The sequence below is a fragment of the Paralichthys olivaceus genome, chromosome 1 (genome assembly GCF_024713975.1).
Source record: "Paralichthys olivaceus isolate ysfri-2021 chromosome 1, ASM2471397v2, whole genome shotgun sequence".
NCBI classification, from domain to species: Eukaryota; Metazoa; Chordata; class Actinopteri; order Pleuronectiformes; family Paralichthyidae; genus Paralichthys; species Paralichthys olivaceus.
In genome coordinates this window covers 8103154-8125193 of record NC_091093.1, presented here as the reverse complement: position 1 = coordinate 8125193, position 22040 = coordinate 8103154, and the positions used below count along the sequence as shown (strand labels likewise).

General features: G+C 40.3%; 1 protein-coding gene across 3 annotated transcripts in view; it reads right to left on the bottom strand.

Moving 5' to 3' along the window:
• LOC109624731 (leucine-rich repeat-containing protein 49) overlaps positions 1–22040 on the bottom strand; it is a 36888-nt gene that overhangs the window by 5717 nt on the left and 9131 nt on the right. For 2 of the 3 annotated variants that reach the window (XM_020079603.2, XM_020079604.2), the window contains exons 9-16: positions 16741–16802; positions 14402–14549; positions 12179–12262; positions 10511–10686; positions 9692–9787; positions 3144–3378; positions 1712–1897; positions 780–889 (exon numbers count right to left, since the gene is read on the bottom strand). In XM_020079603.2, coding sequence (XP_019935162.2) covers positions 780–889; positions 1712–1897; positions 3144–3378; positions 9692–9787; positions 10511–10686; positions 12179–12262; positions 14402–14549; positions 16741–16802 — 1097 coding nt within the window. Of the gene's footprint in view, positions 1–779; positions 890–1711; positions 1898–3143; positions 3379–9691; positions 9788–10510; positions 10687–12178; positions 12263–14401; positions 14550–16740; positions 16803–16932; positions 17043–22040 lie in introns of those variants that run through there. The other variant, XM_069510908.1, reaches the window with a different exon arrangement.

The following is a 22040-nucleotide window of genomic DNA, read 5'->3' as shown; positions in this document are numbered from 1 at the left end:
CTTTCGGGGAAGTAATTCTGCATGCAGAAAACTGTGCTTAAGATTTCAACACTGATATGAAAATAATCCTTAGCCTTGGGCTGTTGTGTATTATCTATTCATAACAGAGTGAGTATGAATCAGGGTGAGACACAGTCAGGAGCTAGATGTCCTAAAGTTCACAAGTTCATTTTCAACATGATTCTGACAGTAAGTGAGGACACTGAAGCTCAGACACTGCTGTACTTTTCAAAAACAAGTGATTAGAGGGTTTAATGAATTAAAACTTTTCAGATGATTAAACCTGGAAAGGTTCCAGTCTTTAGGTAAAATTAATGTATTTGCAGCTTCACAAATGGTGATTTTTTTTTCTTTTTCTAAGATGCACTCTTGTGCGTGACAAATTCAGTGGATTTTTTTTGCTTTGCAAGGATGTTTTTTTTATTGACCGACAGTGACAGCTCTCAATAGTTTTTGGCTGGGGAGAGAGAGGAATGTTTGTGTGGGAGTGCCAGATACCCACCCTTACCCTGAGACACATAGTCTGATTCTCCCGGCTCCTCAGTGCCAGGCTCTGTCTCACTATCTCACACACACAAACGTATACTCGCAAAATGCCACGCACAGACATGCACATGCATGCACAGTAGCATACGCACTCAGAAGCTGTAACTCTTTATGAATCCCCACATTCTTTAAATATTTAACGCAAATACACACAGTCCAGTCTCAGCACACACCTGTCATTAAATTGTGGTTAAAGTTATATAATGGTTGAGAGTCTCAGATCAAGTTCTCACCTGGACTCCTCCAGGAGCAGCAGGAGCCTATAACGTGGAGTTTCAGTGGCTGCTATATGACCCAATGTTCCAAACACCCGCTCAGCAGCGATCACATCATTCATGGTCACCTGAGGCAGACACACACATGGATTAAGAGGCAAAATCCTCAGATGGGTCTTTCCAAAACCTATGTGCTCCTAGCTTAAGGTTGGAAACAACAAAAGATCAGTTTGCATTTTGAGAGAAAAACTTTTTTTGACTTGATGAAACATTCAGAATCACTCTTTATCTATACTGCCAGTTAGCCTACCTTGGCATACAAACTGGACACAGCATGAGTGTCTGTTAGTCTGCAGATAACAAAATCCACCTACCAGTAGTGCTAAAGCTAACACACTATATTTAAATTGTTTAATCCAAACAAAAATCTAAGTGTGATAATGACAATTTGCCATGACAGGGTAAGTGCTGTGTCCAACTATTACTTGGCAGGGACCACTTGCCAGGCAGCCACCTGAAATTCCCAAGTCATTGCCAAGAACTCTGAAATAATTCAGCACTGTAATGTTGTAATGTTTGTAACAAATGAAATATAACATGATAATTAATGATCTAAAAAGTGCTGTGTAGGAAAATAATATTATCTTTGGATAGAACTAGCAAGCTCCTTCCAGTCTTTATGCTAAGCTGTGCTGGCCCACTGCTACAAAAAGATTCATTTATAATGGACTTTTTTTCATCATTCCTTGAACCTTTAAATTTGCATTAACAAAATGTTTGCTTCTATTAAACATATTAATCAATCAAGGTACCTCTATGTAAGAAATCTAAAAATAAATGTAACATCTATAATCTATAAGTGAAATTCATAGCTGTTTACTACATTTGTTTCTTGCAAAAGCAACAGCACATGCCAGCAGGAGGGCTGAATTAATGATCAGTATCTTCACCTCCTGGCCATTGATCTTCTGCAGGTTAAGGTGGTGGAGGCGGTAGATGACGAAGGAGCGCCACAGAGCCAGACCAACCACTGGGTTTCCCTCTGGGTGGATGGTCAGCTGCTCCAGACGCCTCACCTGAGCCAGGGCTGCCAGCTGAGGCAGACGGCTGATGTTGGTTTCCAGGAAGATCAGGTGCTGCGGAAGAAGAAACAAGTCAGTTTAGGAGAAGTAGAATAATAGTATATGGTTATATTTGTTTTTCTTGTCTGAGTTGATCATGGTACAGTCTGTCACAGTGAATCATTGAAATCATTGAACATACATGTTGCATATAATTCCAAATTCTTTCACTACTACTTCTACTACAACTAATGATAATAACAGTAATAGTAATAATATCTTATATTATATTACACTTAACAAAACAAACTCTAAAACAATTAAAAACACACTCATAAAAGAATAAAACAATAAACATTTGACAGAAATTTAAGAGTGACCATCCATTACAATAATAAAATCTAGAATGAACTATAACAAAAGTAAATTCGATATAAAGAATATTACTAATATTATTGGTAAACTTGCCTTACATTATGAAAACCTGACCAGTAAAACTTGTATTGTAAAAACAACACTAAAGGGTCAAAATTATTAATTTTTATTTTTTTCTCTGTACAGAAGCAACCAGAGTCCCCTGCTCACATATGCTCTGTATTCTTGCTATATTCTTCACATGCATCTTATGTCATGCCCAGAAGCAGGATCACCTGTCAGTTAGCTACATGTAGGGTTGAAGTAGTACATCAGGCCCTGCAAGCCTGGTATACTCTTTTTTCCCTATCAAAATCAGTGCACCTTTAATTACAGTGTTCTAGCAATTTTGTAATGATGACAAATTAGATTGAGAGTAATCTGCATGTGAATATTCCAATTGTTCGACTAGTCTGTAAACAGTGTACGACGAACAATGGCCTGGTTGGTGTATACACCAGAAGCCCAAAATTTTGGCCATTGCCCCAGAGGCTAATTCATCATCAGACCATAGACCATCTGCCCTGAGAATGAGTTGAAAGTCATTTTGTAACAAAGACAGAACTGGAGTGTTCGAGCAGGAGATGCAAAAATGACTACAACTGGCTATCTAACACCTTTAACTGTCTGCTGAGGTCAGGTGAAGTTAGATAAGCTCATGGGAATACATTGATTAGCGTGGAGCTCTATTGCTACAAAAAAATTTAATATATGAAAATGGTTCAGTAGATGTAGATTAAAGTTCAGTAGATGTAGATTAAAGTTGATGACAAACAAGGACAAGTTGGCGGTGAGAGGGAACATATCCATCAGCCAACACCTCCCAAATCCTCATTCTCAAGCACACAATTCCTGGGGGAATTTCAACATCACGCCACGGGTTATTCTTTGTGACTGGTGCCCTCACCGATAGATTGGGGAACTTGACCCTTATTCGCGGCAGTGTCGGTACGATGGCATCAAAGCTGATGTAGCGGAAGGTTATTACGGTGACAGCACCGGCGGTCTGAACTCCCCATCCCCTCTCCAGGGCCTCCAGGGCTCCAAGTCCAAACAAACGCAGGGTGTCTCCATCCAGCTCCACTAGGTGACAGTCAGATAGGGACAAACTCTGCACGCTGCTACTCCCTGACTCCGAAAGCCTGCAAAACACACAAACACAATCACAATATGCTTCAAGAAGAAGAATATCTAAATCAAAATAACTACAGAACACTCGGTGGTCCAGTCAATGTCTAAGTCCAGTCGTGTTGCCTAATTGTTTTCTTTTCTTCTATAAACACTTGAAGAGCCCTTCCTTGACAAGAGAGTCATGAGAGTTGAGAATCTTGGCGAGTCCCAAGGAGACATAATCACCTCGGCCGAGCCCATGTGCTCAGCCTTCTGGGTCTGCTGACACTCAGGGGACTTTTCAGCATAGCAGGGCATCAGACGGCTACTGGTTGCACGCTACTCAACGCTGATCATTTTGGGCTCAGCCTGCCAACTAACTAATCACCCCTATTCATATTTCACACCCTTCCAATCTCGCTGCAACAGAAAGCCACAGTGGTTAGACGACTAATCCTTTGATTGCAGAACTCTAATCCGAGATTCTTGTTGAGACCGATTTTCATAAAGTATGTGTGTGAGTGGCGTAGTCAGAGACAGAATGCTGAGTCTGGGACGGAGAGAGAAAAGGAAAACAAGAGGAACTAGAATGGCACTGAGTAGAGTGCATACCTCCACCAGGGCCCAACCTTAAATCAAAACTGCACCAAATTTCACACACTCACAGACTGAAGGATATAAATGTGTATGGTAATCCAGCAATGGTTGAACAACAACCAATAAACAGAAAAAAAACTCAGTGACATTCCTGCATTACAAAACCTACTTCAGTAAAAATGGTAAAGTACTGTTTTGTCCCTCTGACTGATAGATTACTCTACATGACATCATATTGATTAATATTGAAGCATCAGTGTATAAGCAGCATGTTACTGTTGTAGCTGCTGGAGGTTGAGCTAGTTTAAACTACTTCACATACAAGGAAACCAGATAACGCACATTGAACAATGAATTGTAATATAAAAGCTGGTATTTAATGTTCATGTTAAAATTATCTACTCAACACTAGATAGAAATGTCAAAATGAAATCTTAAAAGTGGTTTTATCCCATATTATTTACTGTCACAAAAGAGAGAGAAAGCAGCAAACCCTTCCAGCTGAGAAAAAAACGAGTTTGGTACGTCAGATTCAAGTGATTGTCTTGTCTTTTCCACCAGTTACTTTCAAATGTTTAAGCAGGAGGAACGTGACACAACACTGACATCTGGGTTTTGGTTGATGACACTTGGCCTCGAGTCAGTTTCACTTATTCATTCTTGTGTAAAAGAGAAGTGAATGGTCCTGAGCCTCAGGAGATGGAAGAGTGCAGAATCACAAAACTTTTGCGCCTACGCGAGCGTGGGTGTGTTTTTTGTCGGAAGCAAAAGTCAATGTCTCCTTGAGGTCGTAATGTGTTTGTGCCTCAGAGTTCAGTCAGTTTTAAATAATCTTCAGGGAATAATGAGACAAAACAAAAAACGAGGCACAAATTATGCTTGAGTCAGTTCACAACAACACATCATCCAGAATAACCATGTGATATCGCCTGAATCTCTCTAAACAGTGACTGACAGGGTATGTGCCACACAGTCCTAGTATTTGTATCTAGACAAAGGTTACACAAAGTGAATGACATGTCAAAGGGTGATCACAGCAGACTGTAGGGATCCTGTGGATATATTAAAATAACTGGACACACTGTAGCAGAGTCATCCTTGATGTCATTTTTTCCAATGACCAACCTCTGAGCTCCAACTACAAATCCACTGAAAGTACAGAAAGCCTTTTCCCCCATAAACTATGATAACAAACCACTTGTCTACAACTGTTGACAGGACAACTTGACAAATCCAATGATACTTTACTACCACTGTCTAAAACGGACACAGATATTGACACATATCATGTCAGTCTAGAATAGTGAGCTGCTGCAGTGACCGCAGCTACAAAAGGAGATATAAGTATCTAAATGATTGAAGATGAGTGCACTACTTCAGATAATCAAATGGGTAATCAAAAGGAAACAGCAATGACTACCAGAAATGAAACCAAACCTGGTAGTCAAGAACAGTTGTTTCCTCTTACGAACACACACGCGGACAGAAACATGGGACTTGGCTAGAACTAGAGGAGGAGGCATCAGACACTGAAAGGAAATTAAGATGTCAGGATATGCCACGCCCCTGAGATGTGGGAATGCCAAAGGCAGAAAATCAGATGGAGTCGGGAGTGGTGCGGGACATGGAGCGTAACATGTAGACAAGTCACATAAAGAATGGGAGTAACTTCTGCTTGCCTGGAAATTTGCCATCAACACACTCTGCACGGTGTCGCAGATTGTTTCCAGTAATCACAACTGAAAGGCTGCCAGGTGGCCCTGAATACCCTCCTGACATGAACCCAGCAACAAATACTAAGAGAAGGAGTGAACAAGGCGGGGAAGACAGGGCAAAGAATCTGTCACGATTACATGGATCCTGCTGCGGCCTATTGGTATCAGGATCTAATTCAATTAGAGATACCTTACTTAATCCTACAGCACTCTCGACAATTTAGTAATAGCTTTAATACTGTGTGGTTGGGATGTGTATGATACGGAACTAAAAATGGTTCATCTGATACAGTGCAGATGTAATAATAATTATCATACAATCAAACAAGCAAGAGGGCAGCAAATAAACCAGAATCATAAGATAAACAACAGAACCAATTCAGTGATGTGAGATCAAATAAATTACAAAATGGGGATTTAAACTTAATACTAAGACAAATATAATAAAAACTCAAAGTAAGACAGGATGAACGTAAGTTGAGGAGTGACCAACAGTGACAAACTGCCCTGTTCTGAGTTTGAACTCTTCCTCTCAGGGGAAATTAGGTCAGTACAACAAAGGAATAAACTTGGGCCTGCAACACAGTCAAAGTTTGGCAGCGGCAAAAGCTTGTTCCATAATTCTTTGTAATGACAGTGTGTTGCTGTTAGATGCTGTCAAATTCACTTCTACCTCATTTTAACTTATCAACAAACGGAGGCTGCTAATGGTGAGCACAGATGGCATCGTATTTTTCCTTAATACACAGCCACTGAATTAATCCCATCTACCCAAGTGGGAAACTACAAGTAACAGTATGTGGAGGAACAGGGGGTGAGCCTGACCGAGAGCTCAAGGACACTGCACGCACGCACCCATTGAACGGTATTGGCTGTCAATCACATGGTATTCATGCCCTCATGCATATTGTACATTATCGTCCACTTACAACTAGTGATTGAGACCATGAACTCCTTAAGAAAATTGTATGAATCAAATGTGGAGAAGGGTCATTTTATTCTATAGAAACTGATTTCTCCCCCACCCCTGTTGGCAATTTGAGTGAATACAGGTTTCCTGCATTTCCAAATTAGTTTTGCTTTGTAGACTTGGAGACGATGTCTATGTGCATTTACCACACTGGATATTAGCAATGAGGCACCAACATTTTTGAAAGCAGCATTACCACAGCTCAATCACTCATGTTATAAAGTATGTAAAATGTGGTCTGGTCTGAAGAGGCCCATTTGACAAACAAGACTTTATATGTCAACATTTCATGTTCAATGAGCTGATTCATGTTAACACAGCAGTAGGTTTGTCTTTGCTCCTATTCTCCATCATATTTAACTAACTTCTGAGGCAGCATTGTTGGGTCAATGTGTGTTAAGTTGTCAGATTTGCAATAAACATTCTATCGTCCATAAAGAAAACATATCATATTGATCAACAACTTTTTCTTGGTCTGCGTCTTTTCCTCTTTTTATGTCATGGGCCAGTTTTTTAAGGCAACATTTTTGAGACTATTATAGAAATTCTAAATGAAAAAATACAGCAGCAGTAGATTCCATCGACAGCCATGTTTGTACCAGGTGGTTATTCCTCCTGTTTCTGGATATCTTTCAAACTGATTCATGAAATAATTTACCACTTCATATTTCCATTAAATCCATCCATACTCCAGTAAAACTTATGTGAAACACAAAGCACTAAAAGAATTCCCAGAACGTGACTAATCATATACTTCTGATTTTTCCAAACGTGTTTTACTCATAAGTCGTCTCTCAGAGTTTCAAGGGCTATCCCCAGTTTGCTACTCAGAGAGAAACACACAGACATACATCCACACGAGTGCAGAGTTGCTGTGTTCCCCTGCTTCCCACTGAGCAGATCCAGATGTTTGGATGGTTCGGGTTCTGCCCCTGACCTGTCTGCGAAAGCAAGAAAGAGATTCTGAAGTAGCAGGATTATGGATGACCTATAACAAACCATACTCCTGCTGTAAGCCTTTCCTGAGGATTCACACCCCGTTCGACCTGACACACAACACGCAACAGACAGCCAAGAGCGTTGATACACAGGCTTCACAAACAGAGACAAGGTCATCCATCATCTGTCCTCTAGACGGGGGAGGATGGTGTAATACTTCAACAGCTATCTGAGGTAAACTGGGCTACACTGTGTAGGCGTTACAACCTTTCTATAAACCCAAACACTGTGGAATGAAAGGACCTTTCAAATTCCCACCTACTGTATATACTCACAAACATTATTAAGGTTTTATACTTTTAGTCACAAAACTTGATTTTCTTTTTTCCTTTCTAAAGGCCTTTTTCACTCTGTCATACGTACTGGCCAAAGTAATACAATTCCAAAGTTATGAGAGTGTGGGATTCGGAATTGCCTGAGTCCTCTTTGTCACAACAACCTGTTAGACCACATGGAGTTTAAACAGACACATGAAATGATAATAGACCCTGTACAGGAGAACCATTGCCATAGAGGGATTGTGCTTCAGGGCCATTTTCATATCCTGGTGTAGGAAGGAAGAGTCAGCTCTGAAACGTATAATAACAGTCCTTGACACAGCCCCCATATTCATCTCCACCCTCCCCCTCATCACTCATTCAGAGCTGGATCATATTCTCTGAAGGGAAAGTATATCAGAGCCCTATGCTTACATTAGACTGATGATATGCAGGGCTTCCAACATCGCTTTAGAAACAGTATGAAGGAGAAAATGGACTTTAAACACTGTTTTTCCCAGAGAACTTATGGTGTAAGTAGAGGAGTCATTGCTTTAGTCAAGAATATTTCAAGATGCGTTTGATGAACCAGCTGCTGCAGGGATCACATCTATAATTTGGATGATCTCTCTACATGCCCTGTCTAAGTCATTCTGCCAGCTGATAAATAAAGAAAAAGGCCTTAGTCCAGCTGCTAGAAACATTGCATAATCAAAATAAAGACATAAGGACAAGAGGCTCAGGTAAGGACGAGCAGCTTACCAACAGCTTGGTTTAAAGTTATTTTAAACAGGTGGGGTAGAGCCATGTACAGTGCAGGGTTTTTCCATTTATAATAAGACCGAACCAAATGAAGGAAAATATGTTGTCTCCCGCTATGAGGTGCGAGGTTGTCTTGTATTTCTGGGCCATTCAATTATGTGTTCATTGATTACAACAGATATAGACAGAGTACCAGTGTAACTAGAGTATTTTACAGATATTGTTTTCAGACAGAAAAATGCAGGTAATTGGGTCTGGACAGTTTGCCTTTCACATAGGAGATTGTCAGTTTTCACAACAGGAAAATATACTGAACATTCAGGTGAGGACTGGCAGCTGGGTATAGCAGGAAGGAAGCAGATAAATCTGACTGTGTTTACAGCACATTGAAGATGGTGGGAGAAGAAGCTACTGACTCAGCCGTAATGTTTAATTTTGGGTTGACAACAATTGGACACATCTGCAGAATCAACGAAAGAGTCTAAAGTGATACAGAGGTCATACATGCAGGATGAGTGAAAAAGAGTTCTTAGCATCTCCTGACGTCTATACAGCAGAAACGAAACTGAAAATCTGTCAAAGAGCCAAAAATTACTGCTCTCACAGATGATGAGCTCAGAAACACTGACATTTTAGAAGCAGTGAAATGCTGTTATGTTTCCAGATGTCTATAGAATGAGAGTATAGCAGTTCAAAAAACCTAACATCATGAGTTCACTGACTGAGAAATAAATTGCAATACATAAACAACACTGGTAAACAGTTATGTGGGATGATAGTGTGAGCCACTATTTTGAAAGGTGTGAAAGTGAGAGGCTCTGATCTGACAGACAGATATGGATGACTCTTGGGAAGAGGAAAGAGAACTGACATAATGCACAAAACATTATTAGATACGCTCAACTGAAACCATTTGTTTCTTAAGGAAGGTGTCAAAATGGTTATGGCCAGGAGGCATACCTCATGTGTCAATGACAGCATTGTAGGACTGTGCATTAACACAGCTTTGCAGATTTCATCATTCAGGTGGTGGTTTTTGTCTTACTTGGGATCTCGCGGGCTGTTTGGACGGCTGTTAGTGCGGAGTCTGCTCTCCGTTCCCCCTAATGGTCGCTCTGGTCCTGACCCTGGACTTACTCGTCTACAAAAATAAATAAATAACAAACACTTTCAACTCGTTTCAGAACCATTTCAGTTGAAGACAAGGTTATGAAATAAAACCTCATGAAATCTGAACACAACATACAGCATTCTTATTTTCACAGGTTCCCATCTCAGGGAATCAATGAACAGCAGGCAGCTCTACCATTATATAAGTGGGTGAATACAGGAAACTGTAGTGAGTCAGAGGACCTCAGCTGGGTATACAATCCTTTATATGTTGCCCAGGACACACTTGTGTTCACACAGCTAAAAGAATTTGGCAACATCCATCTCAGACCATCTGAAAGTGAGCATTTGGGTGCATTCACATGTGAACTTAGCACTGTTCACTTGGACAGATGTTAATACCAGGTCTGAACAGGATCTGATGAAGCCCAAATAATCAAAAACTATTCATTGAACAGTGGCATGCAAAATTTAACACAATTAAATTGAGATTCTCATTTCTGATGTTTTAATTTAAGAATAAACGTAGCTATGCCCGATGATGTTAAGGTACATGTTTACCATGAACCACTGAGAGACATTCCTAGAGAGGAATGCTGCAGGCATGATGAAAAAACTTAAATAGTAAATCAAGAGGTATCAAATTATCCAGATCTACATCACAACCAACCACAGGCACAGGGAAACCACAATTCACCGTGAAACATAAACATGAAGTGACACAAAACACTGGTATCTGTCATGTGTTGTGTACCTTGGCTCATCTGGAGAAGGCTCCTGTGTGAGACCATTTGTCTGGGCGGGGCTGTGGGCGGGGCTGTTCTCTGGGCTCACTTCTTCTTTTGCACCTTGTGTTGGTGGCAGCTCCAGGCAGGCCCTGACACCCTCCCACTGCTGCGCTGCATTACGGATCGCCAGACGCCGCTTCTCCTGGATGAGCACAACACACACACAAGCAGAGGACAGAGATGGTTTCAAGAAACAGTTGCCCAGGACAGAACACAGAGGGGATATACTAAGCTAATGGAACCTGTCTCTTTTGCCTTGGTCACAGCTAAAACTATTTCTCTCTGCAGGAAGGAAGGAAGAAGATGTCTCTACCTCTGCTTCCACTTTCAATTGTCCTTTTCTCGCCAAGCTGCAGTTTCAATATGCTTCTCTACGGAATGTGCCACTCCCTGATGCAGGGGTGAGTCACTATCAGTTCATAGTGAATCCTCTGCCCTCATGAACCCTTGGGTGCAGCATTCAATATGACATTTTCTCAACACCAGGGATTAACAAGGAGTTAAATTACACAGAGACAATGCAATCTGCTGGGACCATCTCTTAGCAAAAGACACCCGTGCAGTGCAGACACAGCAGGAACACACATCAATATTTACACACACACACACACACACATTACTGCATAATAGACAACTATCAATATCTTTTTTTACCATTTATAAGAAATAAAGGAAAATTAAGATCCACTGTGCACATAGACTCTTTAACTTGATTCTTTTACAATGTGCCCACAGGGCTTTGTGTGATGTGGATAGATTTAAAAGGTTGAGGGTTCATGACAGCATATACAATGTGTATTTAATGTCCTGTCAATCACAGCCAAAATTTACTGTGAAAACAATTCTTAACATGACCTAATATTTTAGAGCTTTCTCATCGAATGTTTTATGATGGGAAAGCTGAGCAGATTAAAATTTACCATCATGAAGCCAGAGGTTGGTTACTATCCAAATATATACACAACCTAACTTCAGATTTGCCAGCCCCATTATCTCAAAGGATATGGAGTTGAACGAGTTTAAAAAAAAAGAAAGATAATCCCACGTGCACATGTTGTTTCCTGTGGTGCTGTAAACTGAGCTGCTGCAACTGAGGCTGTCCCTAACCTGTCATGATCGCCCAAAGAGTCACATAGAGACAAGGAAAGAAGGTTATTTGCATGATTTTATTTTAAATTAGATTGTATTGTTTGTCAGTAGTAGTTGTGGATAAAATATGATGCAATATTATTGAATTGTTTTTAAATTGTATAAGACTTTCCAAAAATCCTCCTTTCTCCTGTGTCTAATGACCACTGCCTTACTTAAACATGAAAGCCATAATAATAATGGCCTTATGCTGTCATGTGTTTTGGATTTTAATTACATAACGTTTAGCTGATGGTTAAAATAATCACACTCAGAAGATTAACTGTTATCAAAGCTTGATCTTATACTTTGAACCATTGCAACCAAATATTTTCTTTCTACTTTAGAAAGCGTATTAAACAACAGTTTGTAAATTCTAAAGGCCATACAGAGGTCACGTTAATCTAGGGTCTGGCGTACAGGCCATCATTGCGTATTTTCTGTAAATTTAAACTCAAAATCCCGGCAGACAAAGACAACAAGAAGAGATCAGATCAGAGTGTTACCTTATGAATGGTCTGCTTGTGATTCTCCCTCTTCTTCTCCTCCTCTTTCCGAGCATGTACACTAGCCATGCGCCGATCCTCGTCCTGAAAAAGACAGCCAGTGCAATCAGAGTGCCGCTCCATTCAGGAGTTGTTCTGAATTACTCATGAGAAGGGGGAACCGCAAATGTCCCCGTCTGAGAGACTGTTCCCTGTGCCAGACAACTGGACCACTGTGTGTGGAGGCTGGGAGAAAATTCTCAGAGTGGCCGGCAGCATCACACAGGATTATCTGTCTGATTTTCGGTCTCGGATCATCCTAGCCCAGCTGTTAAGGGAAAACCAAAGTTCCCAGAATGCAATGCTGCCAACACAATCTGAGTGTGCCAGCAGAGAGCACGGGGGACATTCAGCTGTCTGTGACGGGCTGGTAGAGACGATGCTTCAGCCTGATCAATAGAGACCACATGCAAACCTCACTGGAATAAAGGACTGATGTCAGCTGGTGGAGGGAGATTTAGAAGCTCGACCTGAGTTGAATTCATTTCATGGGAAGGACTGGTTCTAATGGGAAATGTGACAAAAGTGTGTCTGCAAATTGATCAATTGATAACAGCTTTTTTCAGCGATAACAATTTCTTTGATTGGGTAGCTGCCACAAAGTTTATCAGACTGTTTATACAGTACAATATTCCCAGTTGAATATTAAATAAAAACATGTTAATGATTTATTTCCTATCAAATCTATTTATAAGATTGTAGATTCCTGATAGTTGTCTTTGATAAAGAAGCTCTGTGTGCTATTTTAAATGTATCTACAGGTAAATGATGCAATCAAGAAAAATGATTTGATTAATTCATTTTAATAAATTCAATAAAATATAATTAATAGTTAGCCAACTGATAATATCTTTGGTCAGCTCCAGTTAACTGAATGTGTGTTGTTTTAACTTGCTCTATTTATTGTTTTAAATAATTCAAATGCTGCTGGCACATATAAAACCCTGCAGGAGACAGAGGAACGGCATTCACTTTTTTAGCCCAAAGCACAACAGTACCACTGTATCATCTAATTTGTGGTATTAACTTCGTTCATAAATAATTGTCAATCTTCCAGCAGTCAGGCACAGATCTTATCTCAGATCATCTGATCTCACCTCTACTGACAGTATAGTGCACACAGGGGCAAGTATTTCCAAATTAGTTGGAGGAAAAAAAAATTTGAGATCTTCAGTGACTTCTACAAAGTTTTCCCCCATGGCGATATCGTGACACAGTTTAAAGAGATGGAAGCTGCACTCGGCTGACATTTCTGTTTTCAAATCAAAACTTTGCATCTCCCTTAAGTAAACTCTATGGAAATAAGACAAAGAGCTCAGTTTTCAGGCTTGACAGCTACAGACAGCAGTTCGTTGGGAAAATGCAATGGACCGTTAGGTCGTGAAAACCTGCCTGTTCCTTAAAATTCAAGTAAAAACATGTTGAAATTGGGGTTATGAGGGTTTTTTTTAAATATTAACAGAATGTTCTGAGGGCAAGGTGTGTGGTGCTCTTTCAGATTCCTTTAAAATACAAGCTCAGACCTGGGTGCTCCCTGCTTGACTGCTCCCTGCCGCCTCTAAAAGCATGCAGATATGCACTGTATCACTTTGTTGGCACAGTGTATGAAACACAATGACTTCACGTTTATGCATGAAGTACACACACTGTTTTTATAGATCTATTTTACAGTGTATTTTAAATGCTTTGTTCATGATCTCAGTTTAGTCACTGACACATTTTTGCCTTTAATATGCAACCAAAAGCATGATGAATGCTATGCCAATAACAGAGAACAAAAGAATAAAGAGTATATTGTCATCAAGATACACAGGAGCTTAGAGATGCCCCATTGGCAGTGAATGGGAGTCTGCCTCTGAGGTTTTGTTTATTTAGTTTAGACCTGTGAAATCATGAGAACATTTGTTCTCAGTGACGTATTAATTACATCAACTATAACAATATACAGAGCCAGACATCTGCATCTATCTCTCGTTTGTAGCATGATGAAAACTGTCACATCACATCATGGTCCCAGTTTGTGGTTTTGTGATCACTGTATCTAACATGCAGAAATGAAAATACCTGGAAGGAAGTTTAACTAAGCTTAAAACTAAATCTAAACCTACCAGCCATATAGTAATTAGTACAATTTGGCACAGTTTTCCTATTGTAAACAGACACAGTTAATCAATCCGGTCTTACTGTGATGCGCTTCATGTCCAGCTGTCTCAGATGAAGCACACAGCGCAGGACGGCCTGCTTGTACCATGTCTTCAGGGCTACAGGATTCCCATCCAGGGTGAGCTCAGAAAGAGAGCGTGACTCTCCGATGCAGGCTAGCTGATCAAAACTGCAAACGAAGAAAGTACATTTTAAATGAGACTTTTTTTCCAAAAGGAAGAGGGCTTGACAATGACAGAGAGGCATGCTGACCTAAATAAGTACTGGGAAGCTTGAGTCATCCTCTGGGTAAGTCAAGCAAGACAACGTCCTCTGTTTATCCTCAGATTCTTAAACTTTCAATCTTGGCTTTTACCGCTAAGCTAAAACAAGTAGTAGTAGTAGTAATTTGAAGGCACAGTGGCAGCCTGACATTACTCAGGAGGCAACGAAGACAGATCCGCTACACTGATGATATCAGCCTTCGGCAAAAGGATACATGAAAAAGCACAGTCATGCCATGTCAGGCACTGGAGATATTTAATTGTTAATTTGTGATAATAACCTTGATAAATCATTTGCTTGGAACTTCTACACTGCACCGTGCCTGAACCTAGCCAGAGGTTTGTTTGGATGCACACGAGGCCCATATATTAGCCTTTCTGAACTATTAAAACAAGTACAACCATCAGGGGACAATGTTGTAGCTCCAACAAATGCAGAGCAAAATTTCACAACTCAAATATCAATTATGATAGTCATATGATAGTGTTTCTTCCTATCTTCAGGGTTCCTGCAGGTTTAAATAAGCAAAATTTTAGACTTTTTAAAACCGTAATGAATGAAATTCACTAACTATTTTCAAGTACGACTGATGTGAAGGAATATCAGAGATCCAGGAGTCGAACCAAAATTGAAGATGGGTGTTTGGAGGCTCAGATAACAGTTCAACATTGATGTTGTTTGTAGTTCCATTATAGTGTGTTAATATCTGTATGATTTAGAAAGAACTACAATGGGACATTACAAACTATAAATACAAAACACATTCGAAACATAGAGAGATGGAAATGGTGCATCTCATACATAATTTGCCACATTTTTGCATTCGTCGCAATCACTTATGCTCTCTTGGGAGTTGTTATTCCAATAAAATTGTTCAATAGTAATGAAAATTCTCTCTACACCAGTCCCTGGACGCTGTCAGAGGTGCAATGAGGAGTGAATATCAGTGTGAATGTTGTGTGTTCAGAGTGGGGTGGGGTCAAAAACTGCGTAGCCTCCAACTTCATAGTGGCACTACAACACCTGCATCTTTTATCTACTGATTTACATCAGTTCTTTTCTGCTGTCAGGCATTATAAATTAAAAATGCAGTATTATATTCAGTGATATAATGACGAGGGATTTTTTAACCCCAACATCCTCAACTGGCCAAACTGACTGCACCAAGTAAACGCATGTGGACTGTCCCTCTACCTAGCAACAGAGCACAAGTCTTCTCCTATCAGCATTGATGAGTTTCAAAAAGGCACCAGGTTTCTATGCTACCATTATAAAATTGAAAAGAGTAGCAATTATTAAGATTATATTTACTAAATGTAGAATACCATGGAGAATAAAATACATACAATCAAAATTTGATTAAAATACACTGTATATATATTGTACTTTGAAGAAGCTGTCACCGTGTAATGATCTGAGAAGTTTCAGAGCCCAAAGTGATAATTTGTTGTTGATTTTTGTATCATGGTCCTCTCTGTGACAGCGTGTCAGATACATACAGGCACCCGAACAACAGGGCTGTGTTTTAAACGTCAGGTCGGATCTATCACAGCATGAAGTGACTACGCTCAAGGAGGCTGATGAACAGTCTATGCAGCTTTAACAAGTTAACTCTATGACATTTCTATTGCTGGGCTCTGAGCGAAGCTAACAGAGAGATATTGGAAAAAGTGTGAGGAACAAAACACGGCTCTCATCTCTTCATCTATACACCCTTATCCAGCTGTGCTGCTCCTGAACTCACTCAACCCTCTAATCTCTCTTTAATTTCCTGTGGAAATTAGCAACCTTCACCTCGTCCTGCCACTGTGTTGTCTGCAGAACTTAAAAAAATAGTCACACCCATTTCTTAGGTTACAGCATGATAATTTCTAAAAACAAAGAACACTTCCAGGTTGTTCTTTTTTAGGTTACAGACACTGCCCACTAAAGCAAACCTGTGCGTGTCTCTGCATGTTTCTGTGTGAGTGTGTTCTGCATGCGGTTTGTTGGCCAGGCCCAGCCAGGAGCCAAGGGAGGGGGACGTGGCACTGTCCAGCCACCATCCCTGTTCCTGCACTGCGGGCATGAGGGAGTTAAGCGCTGTGAGCTCTTACCTGGTGATGTTGTTGCAGCTGAGAAAGAGGCGCTGCAAGCAGGGCAGGCGGTCCACCTCAGTCTAGAAAGAGAAAGAGAAAGAGGGAGAGGGGAGAGATAGATATGGAGGGATGTGAAAAGGTGGATGGGAAGAGGGCACTGCATCGTCACTGTCGTCAGAGCTCTGTATCCCTCTCCATTCCCTCAGTCACCTTGCAGCTCTCGGCACCAGCATACAGCATCCCCATCCACCCTGCGCACGCACACACACACACTCACACACACTCACACACACACACTCACACACACACACACATAGAGCATGCTGCCTTGTCTGCACATGGAGAGGAGGGGCAGGGGAGAGAAAGTGTGTGTGAGAGAAAGGGGGAAGGGAGGGAGAGCAGAGCTGCGCTAATGCAGAGATTCCCTGCTGCAGGAGGCTGACTCGAAAAGCTCACTGAAACCCATATACATACAGATGAACGCCCACCAGCTGCTGTATTTCCTCTCCCAAGAACAATGGTGAGGATGAGATGGGAACTGGCTGGGGTGGGGGGTGTTTCTTTGTCGGGTAGACGCAGCAACAAAATCAATGCCGCACTTATCGAAGTGTAAGGGGTGAAGAGCAGCAGCTGGCCAGCTGGCAGGCTCCAGAGCACTCACATGGGTGTGGGCAGTATCACTACCCAGATGACTTCAGCTAATCAGATGGCAGTGTGGGGGGAATCATGTTAGGTGGTTTCAAGGTCTGTGCTGCATGTACATCTGTGTGTGTGGCCAGTGATGCACATGGAAGCTGATAGGACACGCCCAGCAGCAGTCTGAATGAGCTGCGTCAACATCCGCCCATATTGCAGCCACCGCCCCACAGCACTGTTCAGCACTGTTGCCAGTCTCTATTAAAATGGGATATCGGCTTAGCATTAAAGCTATGCTAGCTTCTCTGCAGAGAACAGTACCACACAGCAGCAGCATCACATTAGTCACACAAGTGCAACAAACCCAATCCACACATCCAGTTACATATCCTAGCAGCCAACATGCCGACTGTTGTACAATGTATGGCAACAGGAGCAATGATGGAGACAGCCATTGTTGTATGTTTCAGTGTTTGAAGCTTGATCTTTGGAATTTAAGATAGTTAATTAGATCATTTTAGTTGATAAAATATATATAAATCAATTTCATATCCTATAAGCTAGAATGAATTGTTACTTTTCAATGTGTAATTCACCATACACCCACTGGGTTGATTTTCATTCTGAAAATTACATGAGAAGATTGATACCAGTCTTGTGTCTGAATGGTAAAACTGCCACCAGAAGCCAACAAAATCTGAATCACACCTTTAAGCCAGTCAACTCATTACAGTGGAATATTTTGGCTGAACGCAGTCAGCTAACAAAGGAAACATGTCTCAAATTCAGCTGATTAGTGACAAGCTAATGGTGAGAAGGCCTGAAGCCAGAGCTTAATGCCAATATGACAAATAAATTGAGATTTACCCGCGCGTTTCTTTAACATTAGTCATCAACAAGATGGATGTCTCCCAACTTTTCACTTTAAGACACTGAGCACACCCGAAGAAACATGTCTGACTTTTCTCCAAAACTCTTCCTCCTGTATCTCTTCAGAGAAGAGTTCTGCTGAACACTAGTTTACAATCAATGTTGAATTCACAACACAAGAACAGAAACGAGATCCATGGACACTTGTAATACTGTTGCTGTGCTCAATAATAATAATAATTCTTCTCAGGAACAATAATTCAACATGGTGAATAAAGTTATTATATACATCAAGGCTACAGTTGAGTGTTGATTATTTTTTTCTTAGCTGCATAATGCTATTCGGTGTAAAACAGCAATACAGGATTGCGTTCTTTACTTGTAAAAAATAAAATAAAATGCAAGTCACACCATCCAGTCCTGACTAATACTGACCCTCCACCTCACTAAGTCCCTGTCCCTGCCCAGCCCTGTATGGATGCTGGTGAAGAGGCAGCCACTGCACGCTGTCTGCAACTAAATATAGCAGCCCTTTCTCAGACAGGATGATGTCATCACTGAGCTGATGTGCTGCATAACAATCGCCCACCAATGTAGTCTCATTTAAAAAAACAGATTGATCAGAACCAACCAGCGGACGGCGTCTGATGTGAGATTCGGCACAGCTTTGTAGCTCTGTGTGTGTGTGTGTGTGTGTGTGTGTGTGTGTGTGTCTGTTGCCTGCAGGGGTGTATTTATGTGTCTGTGTGCCCGTGCCTTCACCTCTTTATTCCTGCTCCACCCTCTTCTCCCTGACAGCTTGCGTGACTATGTTTTTCACACTCATACTTAGCTCTGGTAGATACATTACTCGACAAACACACAACTACCTCTCATCACTGTTGTCTCCTTTGCATGCAACAACACACAACACAAAAGGGCAGGGAAGCTGCTCAAATAAAGACACAGGCACATGTGGATGCTGAGGGGGTTTCAAAGACTCTACGCTGTTGTGTTGCGTGGCTGCTCTTTGAATAACACAGACTTGAGATGTCAGCTTGTCAGCCTCTGCTTTTGTGCACTAGAAACACAAGTCACATAGATTTCCTCTTGGACTTTTGGTTACAGAGGATTGATTTTCTCTTTGTAACATTTCCATGTTCTCGGCCCGTAAAGAGTGTGTCTACAGCTATAAACAAGTTAAACGTTCAAAAGACTTATAAGTCAAAAGACTTATTAAGACCACTTTTTAATACCACTTGAAGTTAAAGTTAAGACTAAACATGTGATGGAAATACACAACAAAAGTAAACATTTACTAGTTCCAAATAAACGTGCTGCTAAACGACTTATACAATCTGAATTTAAGACAGTTTTATACTTTTAAGGCTTCTTTTTTTGCAAGAAATTTAATTTTCGACTTTAAAAAAAAATATTTTTGCATCTAGGGCATTACTTACAGTATTATTGCTGTAACTGTATAGTGGCAAATGTTTTATTAAATTCAATTATTTTCCAGACAACTTTGAGGCAGCATGTATATAAAATGTAGAACAGAAAATTCTCAAAAATGTGGAAGAACATTACAGTATTTTTTTTACATTTTCAACCATGATGCTGCTTGACCCAATACTGACCCGCAAGAAGACAAGTCCATCGAATAAAATGCTGATTCATAGTCTCTTTCTGATGGAAACTTTTAACTTTTGCTGTTTTATAAAACTGACTGTTGCTGCTGCCACACCTGTAAAATGCATGACTTACTGACTGCCACAGGATCTCTAGATGTGAAGAGCAAGTGTAAACAGCAAACATGTTCCTGTCAATATGGGATGAATCACTAATGTGTAATAAGTTATTGTGTTATTATAAAAGTGTCATTTATATTAAAACAGAAAAAAATTAAAGGTACAGTGTGTAGAATTTTGTGATATCTAGTGTTGAAATTGCATGTTGCAGCTGAACACCCCTCACATCACCCTCCCCTTCGAAACATGAAAGAGAACCTGTGGTGGACTTCAGTTGTCATAAAAACTCAAAAGGTGTTTAGTTTGTCCAGTCTGGACTACTGTTAAAAAAATGGCGGCCTCCATAGAGAGGACCCCCTTGATGTAAATATGAAGTATTCAAATATAAATGGCCCCTTCTAGGGTAAAGAAAACAACCATGCATACAATTTTGATGAAACACACTAGTGAAAACATCATGAGGATTATTATTATTTATATTCAATTTCTGCCAATCGATCCCTTTCACCTAAATCTTACACACTGGACCTTTAGATAGAAATCAATTTCGGATATGAAAATGGTGTGGATTACACTGAAGGTATTTGATGAGCACATACAACAGTCTAATGAAGTAGGTTAAATACGAAAAGTATATATATGCATTAAATATCCTAAAACTTGCACTACTGGATGCATTACAAACATCAGTACGCAAATGCAAGGAGTGTCTAGAATTGTAATGTTCACTTAAACATAGATAGAATGCATTTATTTAATAACTGGGCCAAGTATATAACCATCTGAAATCTGATTTCAGGGGACAATTTTTCTTTTGGTTTCTACTTTTCATCTGACTTCTCTTCAGGAAAAAACCTGGACACCTGGAGGATGATTATTTATTTTGTGCACTTGGCAGCAAATACCTCTAATGACAGAGACTGAAGAATCTGCTGAGGGGTAGTATTTTTTTTTCCGCCCATGTATCAAATAAAACATTGCATCCAATAATTAGGGCTGGAAGTGGTTCTTGATCAGAACTTGGAGGCAGAGGACAAGCTGAGTGACGGGAAGAGGTTTCACACAACACAATGTTGGATTCAGTTTGTATTTTCTACCCCAAAAAGCAGGAAAGGGCTGAGGGGATTTGCATACAAATGAAGGGGCCTGTTTTGGCATGCGCTGCTCTGTTTATCAGATTAAAACTATAGTAACCAAGGGAAGTGAATTTCCATGTTTAGAATATCCAGTTTCTTTTTATCTGCGCCAGAGAGTCGGTGGGAGGTTGTGGATAATGAGCTACGTCTCTCTAGGTAACGCCAGTGAGATACACACACACACACCGTAGAGTTCCTAACAAAGATTCTATTGATGTAATTTTTCTGTTTGTTTTTTTGTGACAGCGAAAACTGCTACATGTGATCCCATAAGAGAGGAAACAGGAACCATCCAGAGGACCTGGTCCAGAGGAATGATATTAAATGAAAGATGAAGCACAACACCAGCCCCTTCATCCTGTGAGGAACTTTTTTTTTTTCCAAGGACCAGTTGTCAGGATCTGTGTGAGTGTTTGTGGCAGGAACTTAATTGGCACACAAGATGTTACACACCTGTCAAACCACTGGATGTTGTAATATATATATATATATATATATATATATATATATATATATATATATATATATATAATATAATTATATGGGTCATCCTTTAACCAGAAGGTTTGGGGTTCAATCCCAGTCTTTGTACCCCAGTCTTCCTCATTCTGTTTTATGCCATGCCCAAATGCACTTAGACAAGATACTGAACCCAAAATTGCCTTCTCATTGTAAAAAAGGTGCTGATCATAGACGCGCTGTATGAATGTGTGTGTGAAATGGTGAATGACAAAAACCTGCCGATCTCTGTGACTATAAAGCGCTATATAAATGAACCATTTACCATGTATACCATCTTGTACTAGATTTGAATTAACATTGAGCCAATACATGTGAATGATGCATGTAAACAGCTGCCTCAATGCACATCATCACATAAGACATGTGCAAACAAATTAGTTAAATCCTGTTATAGGAGCAGCCTATACAAAAGTCATTTATTCTGTAT